The sequence below is a fragment of the Ictidomys tridecemlineatus genome, chromosome 4 (assembly GCF_052094955.1).
Source record: "Ictidomys tridecemlineatus isolate mIctTri1 chromosome 4, mIctTri1.hap1, whole genome shotgun sequence".
Lineage (NCBI taxonomy): Eukaryota > Metazoa > Chordata > Mammalia > Rodentia > Sciuridae > Ictidomys > Ictidomys tridecemlineatus.
Window position 1 is genome coordinate 6,696,937 of NC_135480.1, and position 17,453 is coordinate 6,714,389.

Here is a 17,453-nt window from a genome sequence, read left to right on the forward strand (position 1 = left end):
CACACACAGCCACCACAACTTCCTTGCAAAAACCCTCAGCTCACCGGAGGGCCAGTGAGATTTATTGTTTTTTTTTTTTTTTGTCCTTTTCCATCTTTCCCCAAGTGGCTTTTCCTTGCAAAATGCCTGACATAACACCAGAGGGGAACCTGGGAGTAGGCCTCCCCACCCAAGGGGCAGCTCAGGGATTTAAATACAAGCTGAAGGGGAGGGGATGGCAGGGCACAGTTTGGGTGGGACAGGCAAGAGACAGCACAAGGGACATGGCTTCTTAGGTAGAGACCAGATTTGTTTTCTGCAGGAAGAAGCTGTGCCAGAGGGCAAGGGGGTCAGGATCCTGGGTTTGGAAGGGGTGAACAGAGAGACCCCCAACCCTGGGTTGCACCCATATTTCCCAGAGAAGAAGCAACACAGGATGAGGTTCTGCCCTCTTAGGCTTTGAGGGATGGGAGAATAAGCCTGATGTGCTGCCTCAGGGATAGGGAAGAGGTGCTGGCAGAGTGAGGGTTAAGGCTGGTGCCTGGCCTCTGGCACGGTGGGCCTTCCGCCTCCGCCTGCCACAGGGACAAAGGGGCACGGTGGGCAGGCAGCACATAGGCCTGCCTCTGGCAGGGCAGGGGGAGGCAGGAGCAGGCTCCCTATGGGCTCAAGACATAGGCCCAGTGCAACCGCCCACCCACCTGCCCAAGCCGTACTCTATCCCCACTGCAGCTGGACGGCTGGAGCTGTGAGTGTGGGAGGGGTGAAGGGAGGCAGGGAAAGAGTGGGCTGCTGGGCCCCTGCGACCCCCATGCCCATCCTGAGTTCCGGCCCAGGGCTCTGGATCCCAGGTCCTGGATCCCCTGGCCACACTGCTGGCCTCAGGCACTGATTGTAGCCATGGGCAGCAAAGGCCAGGGAAGCCCTCAGCTCTTGGGAAGGTGGGAGAAAAGGAAGAGAAGAGAAACCCAGTGCAGCATACATGGGGGTGGGGAGACAGAGCCTTCGTTCCAAAGGAGGGTGCATGGTGGGGCATCTTTTCAAGGTACCTAGAGGCAGCAGCAGAGCAGCCCCCCACCCCCACCCAAGTCACAGGTCCTGCATGAACTCCCTTGGGGGCCCTGACAGAACTGGGGCTCAGGGCAGCAGGCAGATGGGCCAGAGGGAGGTGGGGAGCCCAGGACACCCCAAAGCCACAGACTCAAGTGCCCCTGGAGAGGCAGAGGGAGGCACCTCTTGCTCCCTCCAGGGGCATCATCTGGAGAAGGTGCCCCTTCCTGTTGTACCCCAAGTGCCCTTCCTAGCAACAGCCACCACCAGCTGGCTTCACAGGGGTGCTGTCAATCTTGAGGTTGGGCCGTTCGCCCCCTGAGGCTGCGCCTGGCCCCATCCGCTTTTTGATCTCAGCAGCCATGGTCATGAACGCCTGCTCCACATTGGTGGCATTCTTGGCACTTGTCTCCAGGAAGGGGATGCCCAGGGAGTCTGCAAACTCCTGACAAGGGGAGAGGAGAGAGGAGGAGGGGAGAGAAGGGTGAGAGGCAGCAGGCCCCAAACCCCTGGATGGCCTGGCCTGGGCCTGCTCACCTTAGCTGTGGTGTTGTCCACCACCTTTTTGGTGGTGAGGTCACTCTTGTTGCCCACGAGGAGTTTATTGACATTCTCACTGGCATAGCGGTCAATCTCCTGCAGCCACTGCTTCACGTTGGCATAGGATTCCTAGAGGGCCCAGGGTCCAAAGTTATTGATTTTCCAACTCCCACCCTTCTCCAGGCCTGTAAACAAGAATCCTTTCAGGGAGAGATGGGAGCTATGGGCTCAAGGATCCAGAAAGAAGCCCCCTCTCCTGCTGTTCTCCATCTGGGACCCCAAAATCCAGGCCCAGCACAGCCACGTTGCCTGCCATCCGGCTGTGCCTCCAGCAGCTCTCTCTGAGCCACTTCCAGGCCTAACCATATGTGGGAGCCAATGGCAGCAGGACAGAGGCAGGTCAGAGTGAGACAGGTAGATATGTCTTAAAAACCCTTACGGGCTTGGAGCCTAGTGGGAGGTGGAGGTCTTCAAAGGGGAGCCTTTTGAGGGTGCAGAGCTGAACACTTTTCCTATTTCTGCATCAAGATCCTCATCACTGGGCCTTAGACTCTCCGAGCAGCTTGAGACCCACCAAGTCAAAGGGCAGAACTTCTAGGCTAAGTGTTCAAGCTTCAGAGCTGCTTCTCTTCTTAAGGGACAAAGACAGAACTCATCCCTGGGCCTTCCCTAAGGCATTCAGAGGACAATGGAGGAACAGAACAGGACATACACAATGGCAAGATAGGAATGGAAGGCAGGTGCTGGGGAGCCCCAGGATTGTCTCTGACTTCAGCCTGTAGGTACCAAATGGCTTTCTGCAGGAAAGGTGCCAGCTATGGAGAGGAAGGCATGGTGTCTTTAGGGAGCGGGGAGAAGTGGGATGTTACCAGGACACAGCCCTGAGTTGGGGAGGAGAGGAGCAGGCAGGCCAGAGCTCAAAGGGTGTTAGCCTGGATAAGACTGGGAACACCAGGAGCCAGTGGGGGGGGTCTCTCACAGAAGCCGCAGGATCAAACCTGTTCTGGGAAAATGGTCCAGACAGGATGTGGAGGCCAGAGAATCAGCAAGAAGACAGAGACCAACTGGAAGGTGGTTGCTGTAATTCAGAAAAGATGTGGAGTGCAGTGGGGGAGCACATAGGCCTAGCATCAGGTCATCCTGGGTGAAGCCCTGGCTTAGACATTTACTGTGGGACTTTAGGTATATCACGTGACCTCTGTGAGCCTCAGTTTCTTTTTTTGAATAAAATAGTACCTCCCTGCAAGGCTGTTGTTTGCATGAAAGAATGAATACAAGCCTGTCTCATAACAAGTGCTTAATTAGCAAGTAAGGCTATTATCCTCATCACTGCTATTATTATGAGGGGACAAATTTGAAAGACATAATGGTGAGAGAATAAAGGGCCCTTGAGAAAGACTGGATGGGGGAGGGAAGAGTTTTCTGACAAGGATTGTGTTACAAAGATAAAGATGCAGGAGAGGATTTGGGGAGAGAACATTAGGCCAATATTGGACATCTGAGTTCTGCAAATATCTGAGGCTGAGGAGAGGTATCAAGGGCAGGAAAGGTTATGCTTAAAGCTAGGAACCCTGGGTGTCAACCGTGGCTTTGCCCTTCCTGACTGGGAGATCAGGGGCAAGTTACTTAACACCTTTCCAAGTGAGTTTCCTCATATGGAAACACAGACTGCACCCTTAAGTTAACTAGGTAAAATAGTGAGATTTGAATTAACACAGACACCAAGTGCTAGCACAAGCACAGACAAAAAGGAGGGTATCTACAGTGAAAGCTGAATAGACATCAGAGAAGACAAGACAGAAGCCAAATCAAAGAATTGGCCAGAACCATGTGGGATAGTAAGGAGGAAGCCAGGGCCAGAGTCAGAAAGCAGAAAATATGGAATTGGGGGACAATACAGAATAAACCATAAAAAACACTGAAGGGGCTTGAGGTGGAATTCAGTGATATGAGTGTGTGTAAAGCAGAAGGTGGAGCAATATCGATAGTCCACTTTCCAAGAAGAGAGAAGAGAATGGATTAAAAGTCCCAGGAGGTCAATCAGGGTGAGAAGTGAAACAAGGTCACTGCATTTGGCAGTCAGTCAGGAGGGCCTAGGTCCATCCAGCTTACCCCCCAGCTTGTTGTCCACAATAAGTGGCATGAATCCTTGGTGAGCAGAAAAGCCCTACTGCTCCTCAGAGCAGGGACTCTCTCAGCTCGGCGCTGATGTAAACTCTCATGTCTCCAGGGCCTGGCCCCTATTAAACAACAAGGTTTGGTAGAAAAAAAAAGCAGGTGGGATCCAGAGACTAGGCTTTCTGTCTCTGCCACTGTACTAGCTGCAAGGCCCTAAGCGAGACACCTCACCATCCTGAACCCAGGTCCTCATTTGTAAGATGGGAACATGACATAGATCTAGCATTAAAAGGCAATATGAAGCCAGACAGTGGCACACTATAGTCTATAGTTCCAGCTACTCAGAAGGCTGAGGCAGGAGGATCACTTGAGCCTAGGAGGTCACAGCCTGGATAACAGAGCAAGACCTCTTATCAAAAAAAAAAAAAAAAAGCAACTCTAAGGCTGTGATCGATTCTGTAAAGTAAAAGACATTGTAGGCTTAATTCTGCCGGCTGCCATCCACCTCTACTGCTAGTGACATGTGACTGAAGTCACTGTAGCAGACACAGAGTTCCTGGACCTCTGGGCCCTAAGCTTAGAGCTCCCTCATTTCCTTATCTAAGGCCCTTCAATTGTTCCCCCTTCAATTGTTCTTCACATAGGAAGCCATGGGCCCAGCACAGTGGCCAATCAGCTGACTAAACCCCCACAAAACAGGTGACTGGAAGGTCTAGAATGAGGTGGTGGGAGGAAGTGTGAGGCCTGGTTCTGCCAAGACCCTGCAGCAGGGCTGTGAGAGGATCATTTTTGTGGCCATTCCACTCCTTGTGAAGTAAGTTTGAATATAAATGCTTCCCCTTTCTGGGGAGCATCGGCAAAGAGAAGACAGAAGAATAAAAAACAAGAGTCAAAATCTTAAACCCAAGGAGGCAAAGCTGGGAGTACCTGGTCAGTGACGTCATACACCACGATGATGCCATGAGCCCCCCGATAGTAGCTGGAAGTGATGGTCCGGAATCGTTCCTGACCGGCCGTGTCCCACTACGACACAGTAGGGAGAGGGGCTGGTCAGTCTGAGTCCTCCCCTTCTAAGACACATGCCTCTGTCCCAGGGACTGGGGAGGAACCACACTCACAATCTGAAGTTTGATGGTTTTGCCATCCAGCTCAATGGTTCGGATCTTGAAGTCCACTCCAATGGTGCTGATGTAGCTCTCTGTGTATGTGTCATCCTGGAAGGTTGGGGCCAGTGAAAAGGCCTTGGTGAATGGGCCTTTTCCTATATGGAAATTGTCCCTCCAGCTCTCTGTCCTGGCTGGGCTCCTAGCTGCCAAGCTCCTGTTCTGAGCACCCCAACTTGCCAACCCTGTGCCCTTGTTCAGTCAGATGCGCTGCACTGCTAGCAGATGCTGCAACCTCATCCTTAGTTCCCTTGTTTCTCCTTGCCCCAGTCCTCTGCCAGGACCCCAGATAGATGGTATGGGAGGCTTCTTACTCACAGCAAACCGCAGGAGCAGGCATGACTTGCCCACGCCCGAGTCACCAATCAAAAGTAGCTTAAACAGGTAGTCACTGGAGAAAAAAGACAGGAAGGTGTGAAGGAAGGCAGGAAGCCCAGCTGCCATCATCCTGAAGTCACTATTATAGCATTCCCCCCACACCATAAAGCATGTCTTGATATGGTGCACTATAATGCTCACCAGTTATTAGAATTCAAACACCCCCCATCCCCAAAATAATCTAACCCATACATAGCACCCTCAGCTTGCTAAGTCCCACTTTATGGAAAAGGAAACTGAGACAAAGAGAAACATGACTTGTCAAGAATTGCAATCAGTGACAAAGCTGGCATCCTACCCTGATTCCTGACAAACTGTGGTTCTGTCCACTAGGAGCTATTTAGGGAACCCCCACTGTGCCCTGGGTATACCCATCTAGGCAGGGAGTCCCCAGGAGTGGAAACTAAGGCCCATCCCAGAACTAAATAAGTAAAAAAGCAATGTAAAGAGCCTGATGTGAAGTCACCAAAAAGAGTTGGTCAACAAGTGGCAATGATAACAGCACTTAGTACTTACTGAGCTGTGACTGGCTCTGTGAAAAGTACTTCAAGTGCATCTCTTGTTAAATCCCTGACAGTCCAAGGAAGTCAGTGTCCTTATTCCCAAACTAATGGGGAAACCAGAGGTCAAAGAAGGGAAGTGACTTGCCCTAAGTTACACAGCTGACAACTCTGAGACTTGAAACCAGGCCTGTCAGACTCCAGTCTCTTTGAGGGCCTGCCGGTTCCCTTCTCTGTTCCCCCTCCTAATTCGGCTCAGAGCTTCACCCTTCCCCAAGGAAATCTGAGGCCTGGAGCTGGAGGAGAAAAAGGAAGTGGCAAAAGAGGAAGAAGATAACTGATACTTGGGGAAAACTAGGAGTGCAGGGCATGAGATGTGGTCCACCCACCCGCAGGGGGAGGTGACCAAGAAGTGAGGAGTCTAAGGATTACAGAATCCCACTGCAAAGGGAAAAGCAAATCCCACATTCCCCTAAACTTCTCCACAGTTTGACAACGGAGGGAAAAGGTGTGACGGTGGCGCTGGAGGGCTAAGCAAAGGTGGGAGGGCAGGAAAGGACGGACTACTAGGAACAACAGAGCAGCGGGGCCCAGACAAGGGCGAGGCGGCAGCTCCGGAGGGGAGGACCTCAAGGGGACGCGAGCCAAGTGGCGCTCCGGGCCTCCCGCGTCAGGTCGGCCCGCGGAGCCCGACTCCAGAAGAAAACGAAGGGCAGAACGATTCACAGCCGGGCCTAAAGCGCCCAAGTCTGAACCGGGGCCCCGGGATTATTCTGACAGGCTGCAAACCACCGGGACTGTAGTCAAGCAGCAGGTGGGGAAACTGAGGCCTGGAGAGACTGGAGCTGCGGAGTCACCTGACCGAGAAGGCCTAATAGGACCGGTGCCCCCGATTGCAGGTGCTGCCCCTCAGGGCCACCGCCCCTGGGCTGCGGGTGCCAGGACTCGGGGTGTGGAGCCGGGGTCCTGGGGCCCACGGGGGGAGGGGCAGGACCCGGATGTGGGGGGGGGTCAGCGGAAGAGGGACCCGGATGTAGGGACGCTGCGTCGTCCTGACCCAGGCCAGACACCCCGGTAAGCTTATAGCCCCGTACTCGGGATCGAGGCTGCCCCGGGCGGCGCGGGCGGGGCTCACTCACTATTCGGGGTTCATGGCGGCGGCGGCGGCCCGCTCGGTCGCTCCCAGTCAGCTCTGCTCCGCCTCCCGTTCCAAGATGGTGGCCGCTCCGCCCCAGAGGCCCCGCCCGCGCCGCGCAGGCGCAAACCTTTTCGACTTGGGTTGCGCCGCGCTGCTTCCCGGAACTTGTAGTCTGCCCAAGTGTACGACTCGCCGCCGCTGCGCAGGCCTAACTCCGAGAGGCACAGCAGCCAAGCGCTCCCGTCGCTGCCGGCGCACTGACTTCTGGGGCTCGTGGTTCAGTTCCTGGACGGACCTGGCGGGAGGACCTAGCTCCGAACCCGGCGGGGACTCACTGGTGCACCTCAGTTTTGCACTTTTCACTTGTCTAACGGAGGCAGCCATCCTCACCCTTTTGGCTTGCAGGATGTGGGCATTAAATGAGAAGGCGCATGGTTGCAGCAGGAGCAGTAAAATTTTATTTATCCAGGGTTCTTCGTGTGCTGTACACTCTCAGCCCTACCGAGGCTCAGGAGGAGGTCATCACCCACATTTCTTTCTTTCATGCGGTGCTGGGGATAGAACTCAGGGTCTTGTGCATGACTATGCAAGCACTCTACCCCTAAGCTACATCCCCAGCCCCATAACTCACGTATCATACATGGGAAATCGAGTCCCCGAAAACTCGGATTCAAACAGTATTAAGGTGCAAAACTTACCAAAGCACGAGCTCTTAAGAACCCCAGAGGTAAATGTTTTAGAAATCCCGCACTCGTGGCACCCCCACACAGTTCCGGGACAGGGGCAGAGTATCTGGGCTCCCGCATCGCAGGACGCACGCGATATACACACACACACACACACACACTCCACGCGACATCTCCCCCCGCCCCCGATATGCTAGGGACCTCCCCCTTAAAACAAGCTTAGTACAGATTCAAACCGTCTTTATTTCTACAGCAACATCTGAAAATAGCGACCACCTCATCCCTCAACTGGGGAAGTCCCTCCTGCCACCAGGGGCTGTCACCGGCCCTCCCGAGAAGCTGCAGGCGCGGGAGGAGGCGTGGCAGGATGGCTCAACGGGCGGTGCCTGGTCTGGGCCTGGCAGGAGGGGCAGTGCATAAGGCCGGGATGAGGGGCAGGGCCCGGCGGATGGAGGATGGGCTCCGACTCAGACCCTCAGTTCTGGGGCACCTGGCAAGGCGCGATGGGACGCATCCCTCGGAGCCCAGAAGCGCGAGGAAGTCCAGACAACCCTATGCGGAGGCGCCGCCCCTAAGAACACGCAGCTTGGGAGATACCACCGCACGGAATGGAGGTGATTAAGGCCTGGGCGGTACCACTGGAGAAGGGCGGGCGGGCGAAGGGAAGCCCAGGGAGTACAGTGGACTGAGGGGTGGGGCGCGGCCAATAACTTATTTCTCTATATACAGAAGCAACGGCCGGTGGGGGCAGGGATCGGGATGGAGGGCAAGAGTGCTGAAGGTTGGGCAGGTGCTTAGTGTTCTCCAGTCCAGGATCTGGGGAGGGCAGGACACCGAGTTATTTTGGAGACTCCAGCCAGCCCTTCCCTCTGGCCTGTATCCTAGGGAAGAGGGGCCCCTGCTGGAAGGAATAAATAAGGGTAGAGCTGGAGCTGGCAGGCCCGGCCTCCAGGGCTCAGGCTGAGATGACAAGGGGAGAGGTTACCCTGAGATTGAACAGAAAAGACGGGGGTTCTTGGGAGAGACAGGCAGGACAAGCAGCAGGCCCATGCGCAGGGCAGGGGGTAGGGGCTATGCCCGGTGGAGGCTCTGATGACTGGCTCCCCCTTCAGGATTAGCCCACCAGGGAGCTTCGTCGGGAGAGGTCCATGGAGCTGGAGCTGAGGGTGCGGCTGTCAGAGAGACCTGTACCTCCAGGCTGTGGGCAGAGGGGTAGGTGACTCAGCCTTATGCTGCTGGGATTGTGCTTCCAGGCCCCAAGGGCCTGACCCAGCCATTCCTTTGTAGCAGACACAGCCTGTGTCCCCCAGCTGGGGAGAGGCAGGTCTGGCCCAAGGCCACACCCCAGTGTCTGACACTCCTGTCACTCCACGGTTACTATGTTGGCACTGGCCCTGTACATGTCCACCCCAGGGCAGGGGCTGTGTTCTCATCTGTCTCCCTGCTATCCAGTCCAAAGCAGGCCTGGGACAGGGACAGAACATTGCTTAATCAAGAGACATGCTCCAGGAGAAGCTGGGCAGGAGCACTTGCAGACTTGGGACCCAGGGCAGGGGCCTGGGCCTCAGCTGCCCAATGCCCAAGACCCTCTGCCCCTACCTGGACTGGCTCTTCCACGCTCTTGTTGAGGAAGTTGAGGGAACTGGCCCGCTTCATTCTGAGGGTAAAAGATGACCGGGATTTGCCCATGGTGGGATTGGTCGGGGAGGAGTCAGGTTGGGGTTGGGAAGGGGGAGGGAAAGCACATTTGGTAGTGGTGGTGCTGCATTTGGATCATGAGCTTATCTGGGGTTGTTGGGTGGTTCTGGAGAGGCTCACCCTGGGTGGGGGTTCACCTGGGATTAGGGGTCTCCTGGGGGCCACCCCCTTGCAGCTTCTTCACCAGCATCTCACTGCTGCGCCTCAGAGCATCCCGGAGCTTCCCAAAAGAACCACTGCGCCGCAATGAGCCGCTGCCATCCTGTAAGTGACAGGTCAGTCTCTAGGCTACACTGGCTACACAGACTCCCAGGCCACCCCAGTCCCCACACTCACCCCACTCCACTCAGCTGTAGGCCCAGTCTCTTCGAGGTCAGACTCAGACCGAGGCCCAGCACTTCCAGCCACATCTCTGCTGCCACGGCGGTCTCCCCGCCCACCACTGCCATCTTTCAGCAGTTCTACCACTTTAGTCTGGCTTGCAGGGTCCAGGCCCTGAGAAAGGGGCAGGGAGCATAAGGCCCTGATTGGAACACATACAGGACCTCCTAGATCCCTATCTGCCCTCCCTCTGCATGGAGCCCTACCTGCTTGCGGCTGCGGCTGGCACAGTCCTCCAGGGTGTGCGCAGCTTCCAGCTTGCCCTGGCGCCGGTACAGGGCCCCCAAGCTGCGCAGGGTAGTGTTGACCGTGGGGCTGTGGACAGACAACAAAAGAGTTTCAAACTCCATATTTCTCTGACCCAGGGCCTTTCTGGCATCTAGTCCACACTGAGCCCTGAAGAACCACCCAGTCATTGAGAATCTAGCCTCTCCCATGTGTCCAGTCCTGTTCTAGCCCACTGGTATCTCACTTCTTGGGAGAATCACCCCAGGAATGGGGACCTGGCCCAAGGCCCTTATGGGATATTGCCACCAACACCAAAAGGTCTTGGTGCAGGAAGCTTCCTTGGGACAGGTGGTCTGTGACCTGGTACTTGAAAGATGAGAGGGCAGAGGAAAGGTGTGTGTCCTGGAGAGGGGTAAGAGGATAGAGTGTAGAGCCTGGGCCTCACCTCACCCTGGATGCAGTTTTCTGCTATCTGCTCTAATCCCAGCCTACTCCTGCCCTCACCTGTCAACCTTACAGGCTTTGTACCAGCTGCCATACTCCCCATAGGGGGCGCTGTCCCGACGTTTATCCTGGGGGAAAGTTCAGTCAGTTGGGGAGGTGGGCAAAGTCCCTCCCCTCCAAATATCCCAGTCTTGGGCCTTCCCCAGTCCTGCTCACAGAGCTACCTTGCTCTCCTCCCGTTCCTCAGCATGCATCCAGATGGGCTTATTGTCCCCTGTGGGGAGAAAAGGGATTGTCACCAGCCTGCTGGATTGGATTGGGTTGGACTGGGGTCTGGGGAGAACAGGACTACCCAGGAAGAACAAGGATTCTGCTTTGCTGAATAAATGAACAACAACAACAAAAATCATCACTGACTCTCCTCTGGACAGAAGTGAGCAGGACACAGGCCTGCATGCAGAGGCTTGTGACTGGGGCAAAACAAGCGTAGAGGACAGATCTTTACACAACTAGGACCAGAGCCCAAGACAAGTGGTAGGCCTAAAAAATAGATCAGCTTCTAGAGATCTGGGAGCAGGAAATGGCTGAGCACTGGGGGCCAGAAGGTGATTTCTCAGAAGAGGGAACACTTGGGCCAGACCCTCAAGGTGAGTAGGAGTTGCCTGGTGTTGAAAGGGAAGCAAAGAGCATGGGGCTTGCCACAATATGCACAGCTATGGCTGTCCAGTAGGTAGGTGTGCTCCATGGGTACCACCCACAAGTGAGGCTGGGCCACCACCCAGACCCTAGGTGTAAGGGCTTGCCCAGTAGAGGCAGTATCCGCGGCATTCATGGCTGAGTATGCATGTGCTAGATGAGCTAGAGGCACATGGACTCACCATTGACAGAGCCAAACTCCTTCTCGTGAGCACGGGTGAGGATCTCCTTGTATAGAGTCTCTGCATCCTGGTATTTGCCCTGTTTCAGGTAACAGGAAGCCTGGAGAGGCAGGGCCCCAGGGAATGAGCAGAGCGAAGGGAGCTGGGCTTTCCCTCTTCTTCCTCCCTGTCCCCAACCCTCCATCTCTCCTGCTTAGACTCCAGCCCCAAGGTACCAGGTTGTTCTTGGTCTTGGCCACATTGGGGTCATCAGGCCCAAGGCGGGTAGCATAGATCTCCAGCGCCCTCCGGTAGTAGTATTCCACCTCCTCTGCTTTGCCCTGGTTCTGGCACAGCAAGGCCAGATTGCTGAGCTGCTTGGCTACATCTGGGTGAAACTTACCCAGGACCTGAGATAAGAGAAGGGGCCAGTGGCTGGGCTAGAGGTGTCTGGCCAGTTCCCTACCTGCCCAGCTCTAACCCTGCTGGCTCCGACCTTTTCCCGGATCTCCAGGGCCCGCTTGCACAGTGGCTCAGCCTCTTTGTACTTGCCCCGCTTGCCATACAGAACGGCCAGGTTGTTCAGTGTTGCAGCCACCTGCAGGGGTGGAACATGGAAGGACCTGACCCTGGGCCTCACTTGGCAGGGACTCGGGGATCTGTAGGAAGTGGAGGACAACCCTCCCACAACCCATGCCCTTCACTCACAGCTGGGTGGTCCTTCCCCAGTGTCTTCTCCCTAATGGCCAGGGCATCATTGAGCAGGTGGGCAGCCTCCTTGTACTTGTTCTGGTCCCTGGGAGCAGGCAGGAAATGCTTAGGGTTGTCCTCCAGCCAAGGCCTGTCCCCAGGGTCCCATGATCCCTGAGGTCACTGATGTGTGGCATGATACTGTGATTCAGTATTGGGAAGCCTGGGCAGCCCCTGCTCTCTAGGCACTTGGGGGCTTTGGTAATTCACTCACAACTCACCAGGGGCCCAAGCTTTCAAGTGCACCCTGCTGTCTAGTCCCCAGTGCCCTGGTTTGTGTCACTCTTGTGTTTTGGGCCAACTCACTTTTCATAGAGTCCGTACCCAAGGCTGGGTACCTAAGCTGGACCAACTCCCTGCTTATGCCCAAATCTTCTTATCCACTAGATTGAGAGCCCCACTCCATGAAGGCCTTTCTTCTCTCTCAGCTTCCCCTTGAGGCCTAAGTCCTGGTCTCAGCAGGCATTGAGAGTTAGTGACCCAGGGCTGGAGTCATCAGGAAGGATGCAGATGCTCCCACAGATGACTGGTGAGAAAGGGCCCTCACCTATAGACCAGTGCTAGGATGTTGAGCATGGTGGCCACATCGGGGTGGTCATGGCCTGATGTCTTCTCCAAGTCCTCCAACGCCTGCTTGCAGAGTGGCACAGCCACCTCATAGCGGCCCTGAGCAGCGTATTGGATCACCAGGTTGTGCAGGGTACGGAGCCGTGCTGGTATTTCATAGCCTCCATGCTGAGCAGCCACATCCCCTCCTCCAGGGCTAGGGGCTGCAGGGCCAAGGGGCAGGTCAGATGTGCCATCTGCCCCTGGGCTGGGCTGGCACATGCCAGCTGTGCATTTCACCCACCTAACATGTAGCCCTGGGCAAGTCATTCACCTCTGCCTCAGTTTCCCCGTATATAGAATAGTCACCCCAGAGAAAATGGGTAGGGTCCTAGCTCCAACATTTCAAGCTGTATGTCCTGGAGCAAGTTCCCTAACCTCTGAGACTTAACTCTTCCATCTGCAGAGTTAGGCTTCACTTCGTACTCAACATCCTGAGAGAGGCAAGCACAGCCCTGCTGGGCACTATTCTTCCTGTCTCTCCCCTGACCCTCAGAGCAGGCTGTGAGAGGAAAAGGAACTCTCCCAGTGGCCTCAGAGGAGCTAGTGGAGAGTAGGTGGAGTCAGGCCCGGTGGCTCCAGAGCTCTTAACTGTGATGTCTGCTGCTGGCAGAACTTAGAGGGTACTAAGATGCAACAGGGAAAACCTGCCTTTAAAGCACTAGTGTGCTGGGATGTCATTAAAAAAGGGGGGGAAAAAAAGGCAAGAAAGAAGATAGCTGCCACCCTTCCCCATTTCCTGTGACTTCTGGGTCCCAAGGCCCAGGAATCAGCCTAACCCTTCCTTGCCCCAACCCAGAGCCAACTGCCCATCTGCACCTGGGCTCTGCTCATCCTCGTTGGGGAACAAGTCATCCAGAGAGTCTTTGGGAACATCCCCCTTCTCCTCCTGGGGAGGAACAAGGGACAACGTGTCAGGGAGGGAGGCACAGGCAGCCAGTTGTCCCCAGCTGCCTCACCTTCCTGAGTCTCCTCGCTGGTTAGGACTCACATTGGGGGAGGTGTCCTCGTCCAGCTTTCGAATCTGGCTCATGAATAGCAGGTGTTGCTTTTCCTCCTCCAGCTGAGCCACTGCCTGCTCACTGCGCTGCAGTTTCTGCTGCGTCCCTGCCAGCTCCTCACGCAGCCACTGGTTCTCCTGCACCAGCCGTCGCACTTGAGCCCGAAGCTTCTGCTTTTCTGATTCCACGGCACCCAGGTGGCTGGATAATGCCAGGATCACCTGTGGTCAGCCAGATGCACATCAGAGCCCAGGCCACTCCCTGGGACTCCTGGGCTTGTGAAGAGCCAGTCCTGGCTCTGCTTGTGAGGAGCTGCAGGGCCTTGGGACTCAAGAGTATCCCCCAACTCAAGGAAGATTCTCCCCTAGTCCCATAGTCCAAAGCTCAAACCCAGGAGGAGGTCCCTCAGTGCTACCTCTGGGATCCCTGAGATGCTAGACTCTCCTTTGTCTCTAGTGAGAATTGTACTTCAAATTTGCAAACACAGCCACTCTACTACTGCTTCCTGCCCAGGACTAGTACTTGCCCAAAGAACTCAGACAAGTGGCTGCCAAGTGATGAAAAGGCCTCATCCCAACTTCTGCTGAGGATCCCTCACAAGCCCTGAGGGTCTGTGGAAGCACAGAGGCAGGTAAGGGAATCCAGAGGCCTCAGCTCCACCTCCCCCCTCCCCAACTTCTGATTCCCTTCCTGAGCTTCCAGGCTCTTCCTGCCTTGGGGCCCTGGCATGGGCTCCACTCTCCTTTCTCAATCTCTCATGGTCTTCCTCTTCCTGGTCACACTTTCCCTCCACGTGTGGCCTCCTTGCTGAGCTCTCCTGTTCCCCAACTGTGTGAGGCTTATAAGCCACTGGGAGTGGGACCCATGTGGCCATCTCTGCAACTGACAGCCAACTGGGAAAGGAATATGTTGCCCTTGCAGAGGGTTAGGCAGTCTGAGATCCTGCTCTTTCTAGCAGGTTAGCAAATGTTTAAGTGAAAGGTGTTTTTACAACCACAAGCTTTTAAAAAAATTCCCTAAACAACCTGGAAGTATATATAGCAGAGGCTATAATCTCTATTTTAAAGACAACAAAATGATTCAACCTGCCCAGGATTCACACAGCCAGGCAGTGGCTTAGTCAAGATCTGAGGGAAACAAAACCCTTTCCAGAGCCAGGTATGGTGGTACACACCTGTAATCCTAGCAACTTGGGAGCTGAGGCAAGAGAACTGCAAGTTCAAGGCCAGCCTGGGTAAAACTTAGCAAGACCCTGTCTCAAAATAAAAATAACTAAGCACTTGGGATGTAGCTCAGTATTAAAGCACCCTGGGTTTAATTGCCAGTACAGGGGTGGGGCTTTCCCAGAGTCTAAGTCCTTGTGAGTCTCAATGCCTTCTGGACATCTCTGTCTGCAAATGGTCTTGACAGCCCAATTTACAAGGGACAAAAGAGAACTCCTGATCCACCCAGGATGTCTTGTCCCTGAACTTGCTTCTAACACAAATCTGAGTTCTGCTGCCCCCACTCCCTTATTTCATCCCCACATCCTGCTGGACCTACCTCTAGAACTTCTAGAACTGGGCCAGTTCTCTCCACCCTTATGGCCATCCCTTTAGTCCCAGTGCCTTCCCTCATTTGAATTTGAGCAGTGGCTTCCCAGCAACATGCTACCTGCTTCCATCTCTGATACCCTCCCCTGCAGGTTTATTCTCCATATCGCAAGGGGAGTTTTTAAAACCTAAGTCTATATTTCCTGCCTGCTTAGAGTCCTTCCTGATTTCCTGAGAATAAAATCCAAACTATCAAGGCCATGACTGTTTCCTGCCTTCGCCCTTTCTCCTTCCCCATGAAGCTCTAGTCACACAGTTCTCTTACTTCCCTCACACGATCTTTCCTACCTCAGGACCTTTGTGCATGCAACTTCTCCCCCAACTCCCATTTATGGAGGCTGGTCCATTTCTTTCTTTGGGTCTTGGTTTAAATGTCCTTTCCTCAGAGAAATTATACCTGACCATTAGATAAGACCTCTGATTATAAGCTATCACAAGATCTTGCTCTCTATTCTTTAGAAAATTTATCACAATTTGTTACAATTAACTGTTTTTCTTTTTCTACCAGACTAGGGCAGGAATCTTGTTCTGCCTTGTTGAACCCTGTATCCCTGGCACTGACTTGTTGCCTGGCATATAATAAATCAGATAACTTAAAGTATTAATGTTACAATGAATGGGGGGAGTATTTCCTTAAAGATCTCCTTTCTGTTCTCCTACCCTGTCTCTGGGGGAGTGAGGGTGTTCAAGGTCTCCAGGGGCAGGCTGGGGTCTCCAAAGTGCACTTCTTATCTTCAAAAAATATTTATTGCAGTCCTAGCATGGGACTCAAGAGGTCAGGTGGTTCTTTGCTCAGATACTGTTCCTACATTACCGAGATTCCTCTAGAAAACTCAACCCCTCCCATGACCTCCCACCTCGGCATTCCAGTTGACCTACCTGGGCCTCCCCCAGCCCCAGCTCTATGGCCTCCAAGGAGCGGCGAAGGAGGAGGCAGCGTTCCTGAGAGCCTGGCTCGGCCTCGCTGGCCTCATGAGAGGCCAGGGGAGCGAGCAAAGCACGATGCTCCCCACGTAGGGTCTCTAATCCCTGGATGACGGCCTTGGTGCCCAAAACGATCTCATCCTGGCTCAGCTTCTCCTCCCGCGGAAGCACCATCGTGGCCATGGTCGCGCTGCCTGTGATGGTGAGGGGCGGGCAGGCGGGCACCGGGCCTAGGGCCACACCGCTGTCCACCCCAGATTTGGTAAACACCGGCGGTCCCGGGCCGCCTGGGTCCTTGGGGCGTCCGGATCTCCCAGCAGGCCGCCTGTACCGCGCCCGAGCTCGGCCTATAGGGGGCGCGCCAGGCTTGTCTTGCCCAGGGAGACGCAATGCGGTGAGGCTGGACCCCGATTCCGACTCAGACCACCAGCTCTTGGCTGGCTTAGGCCGCCCAGTCTCGGGGCGTTCCCGGAACTCCTTCAATTAGGACACGGATCAGGGAGCCGTACGCGGATCGTAGGGGTTTACCCGGGTGCGGGGAGCCCCGGCCCCTCCGGGCGATCCGGCACCAGCCCCGGCCCCAGCCCCAGCGATAGCCTCCTCCCCCACAGTCAGCCCGAACTGCGGAGCCCCTCCCCCAGGGCAGGTCGTTCCCACGGAGACCCTCCCAGTAGAGAGAACTCAGGTCTCAGGTTTCAGGAGTGAACCTATAGGCCGCGCCCACGACGACCCCTCCCATATACTGGTGGGACGCCCAGCAGACCCTCCCTAGAAAAGGCCCAGCTCCCGCCCCCGAGCCCCCAGGACCGCGCCCCCTCCCCGCCGGCTATCCTGGTCCTCCAGAAGGCGACCCCTCCCCTAGGCTGTCCGCAGCCCCTCCCCTTTAGGGCCTGACCGGGTTTCCTGGACCGATCGGCCCGCGCCGAACTGCGCCTCTGGCTCCGCCCGGCTCCGGTTCCGGCTCTGGCTCCGGCTCCGGCTCCCGCCCCGCTTCACCGGGATCCGTGGCCGTGAGCCGATCCCGCTGCCTCCATCCCGCCGGCCTTCCCAGCAGCCCCCGCGCCGCCTTAAAGGTGAAGCAGCTACCTCGGCGCGGTCGGAGGGGGCGAAACACACTCCTCCGCGGGCGAGTCGCCTTAAAGGAGCACGCGGGCCTGGCTAGCTCCCAGAGCTGGGCCACCCCGGGGAGGGGCGGGGCCAGCGAGGGGCGGGGCGGGGCTCGCTCACAGCTTGCCTGCGGCGCAGGTTGGCAGCGGCCGTCAGCGAGGTTCCGCGTCTGTGAGGCTGTGAAACGCCGGAGGCAGCGGGTGTGCTCGGGTGGAGGTGCTCGGGAGTTGGTAAACCGAATGCACTTAGCGCGGCGGCCTGAGAGACTGACGGAGAAACTGAGACACTGGGAGAAGACCCGACCCCCAAGAGT

The 17,453-nt window shown here is 55.6% G+C and overlaps 2 protein-coding genes across 3 annotated transcripts; both read right to left on the reverse strand.

The window, feature by feature from the left end:
* Positions 1-19: 19 nt before the first annotated feature.
* Rab1b (RAB1B, member RAS oncogene family) lies at positions 20-7,024 on the reverse strand. The gene is made up of 6 exons (XM_005333394.4): positions 6,868-7,024; positions 5,169-5,241; positions 4,806-4,901; positions 4,615-4,710; positions 1,567-1,698; positions 20-1,474 (listed from the first exon to the last, which is right to left on the reverse strand). Exons 1-6 carry the CDS (start codon positions 6,879-6,881, stop codon positions 1,280-1,282), a joined length of 606 nt encoding a protein of 201 aa, XP_005333451.1. The 5' UTR covers positions 6,882-7,024; the 3' UTR covers positions 20-1,279.
* Positions 7,025-7,775: 751 nt separating this feature from the next.
* Positions 7,776-17,191, reverse strand: Klc2 (kinesin light chain 2). 2 transcript variants are annotated; one of them, XM_005333396.4, is made up of 16 exons: positions 16,929-17,167; positions 15,989-16,277; positions 13,508-13,738; positions 13,336-13,405; positions 12,458-12,680; positions 11,869-11,956; positions 11,657-11,758; positions 11,397-11,570; positions 11,182-11,281; positions 10,528-10,577; positions 10,364-10,431; positions 9,838-9,946; positions 9,587-9,745; positions 9,388-9,512; positions 9,152-9,209; positions 7,776-8,750 (listed from the first exon to the last, which is right to left on the reverse strand). In XM_005333396.4, exons 2-16 carry the CDS (start codon positions 16,214-16,216, stop codon positions 8,667-8,669), a joined length of 1,869 nt encoding a protein of 622 aa, XP_005333453.1. In that variant the 5' UTR covers positions 16,217-16,277; positions 16,929-17,167; the 3' UTR covers positions 7,776-8,666. The 2 variants fall into 2 exon arrangements, with proteins under 2 accessions (XP_005333453.1, XP_040140011.1); XM_040284077.2 differs by lacking the exon at positions 9,152-9,209 and having other exon boundaries at positions 16,929-17,191.
* Positions 17,192-17,453: the final 262 nt, after the last annotated feature.

Coding starts and splice junctions, on each gene's coding strand:
- Rab1b (XM_005333394.4), bottom strand. Junction 4,902..5,168: donor GCCTGCTCCTGCGGTTTGCT/GTGAGTAAGAAG, acceptor CCAACCTTCCAG/GATGACACATACACAGAGAG. Junction 4,711..4,805: donor AAACCATCAAACTTCAGATT/GTGAGTGTGGTT, acceptor ACTGTGTCGTAG/TGGGACACGGCCGGTCAGGA.
- Klc2 (XM_005333396.4), bottom strand. CDS start 16,216: ATGGCCACGATGGTGCTTCCGCGGGAGGAGAAGCTGAGCCAGGATGAG. Junction 13,739..15,988: donor TGGGGCTGGGGGAGGCCCAG/GTAGGTCAACTG, acceptor GGCTGACCACAG/GTGATCCTGGCATTATCCAG. Junction 10,432..10,527: donor AGGAACGGGAGGAGAGCAAG/GTAGCTCTGTGA, acceptor ACTTTCCCCCAG/GATAAACGTCGGGACAGCGC.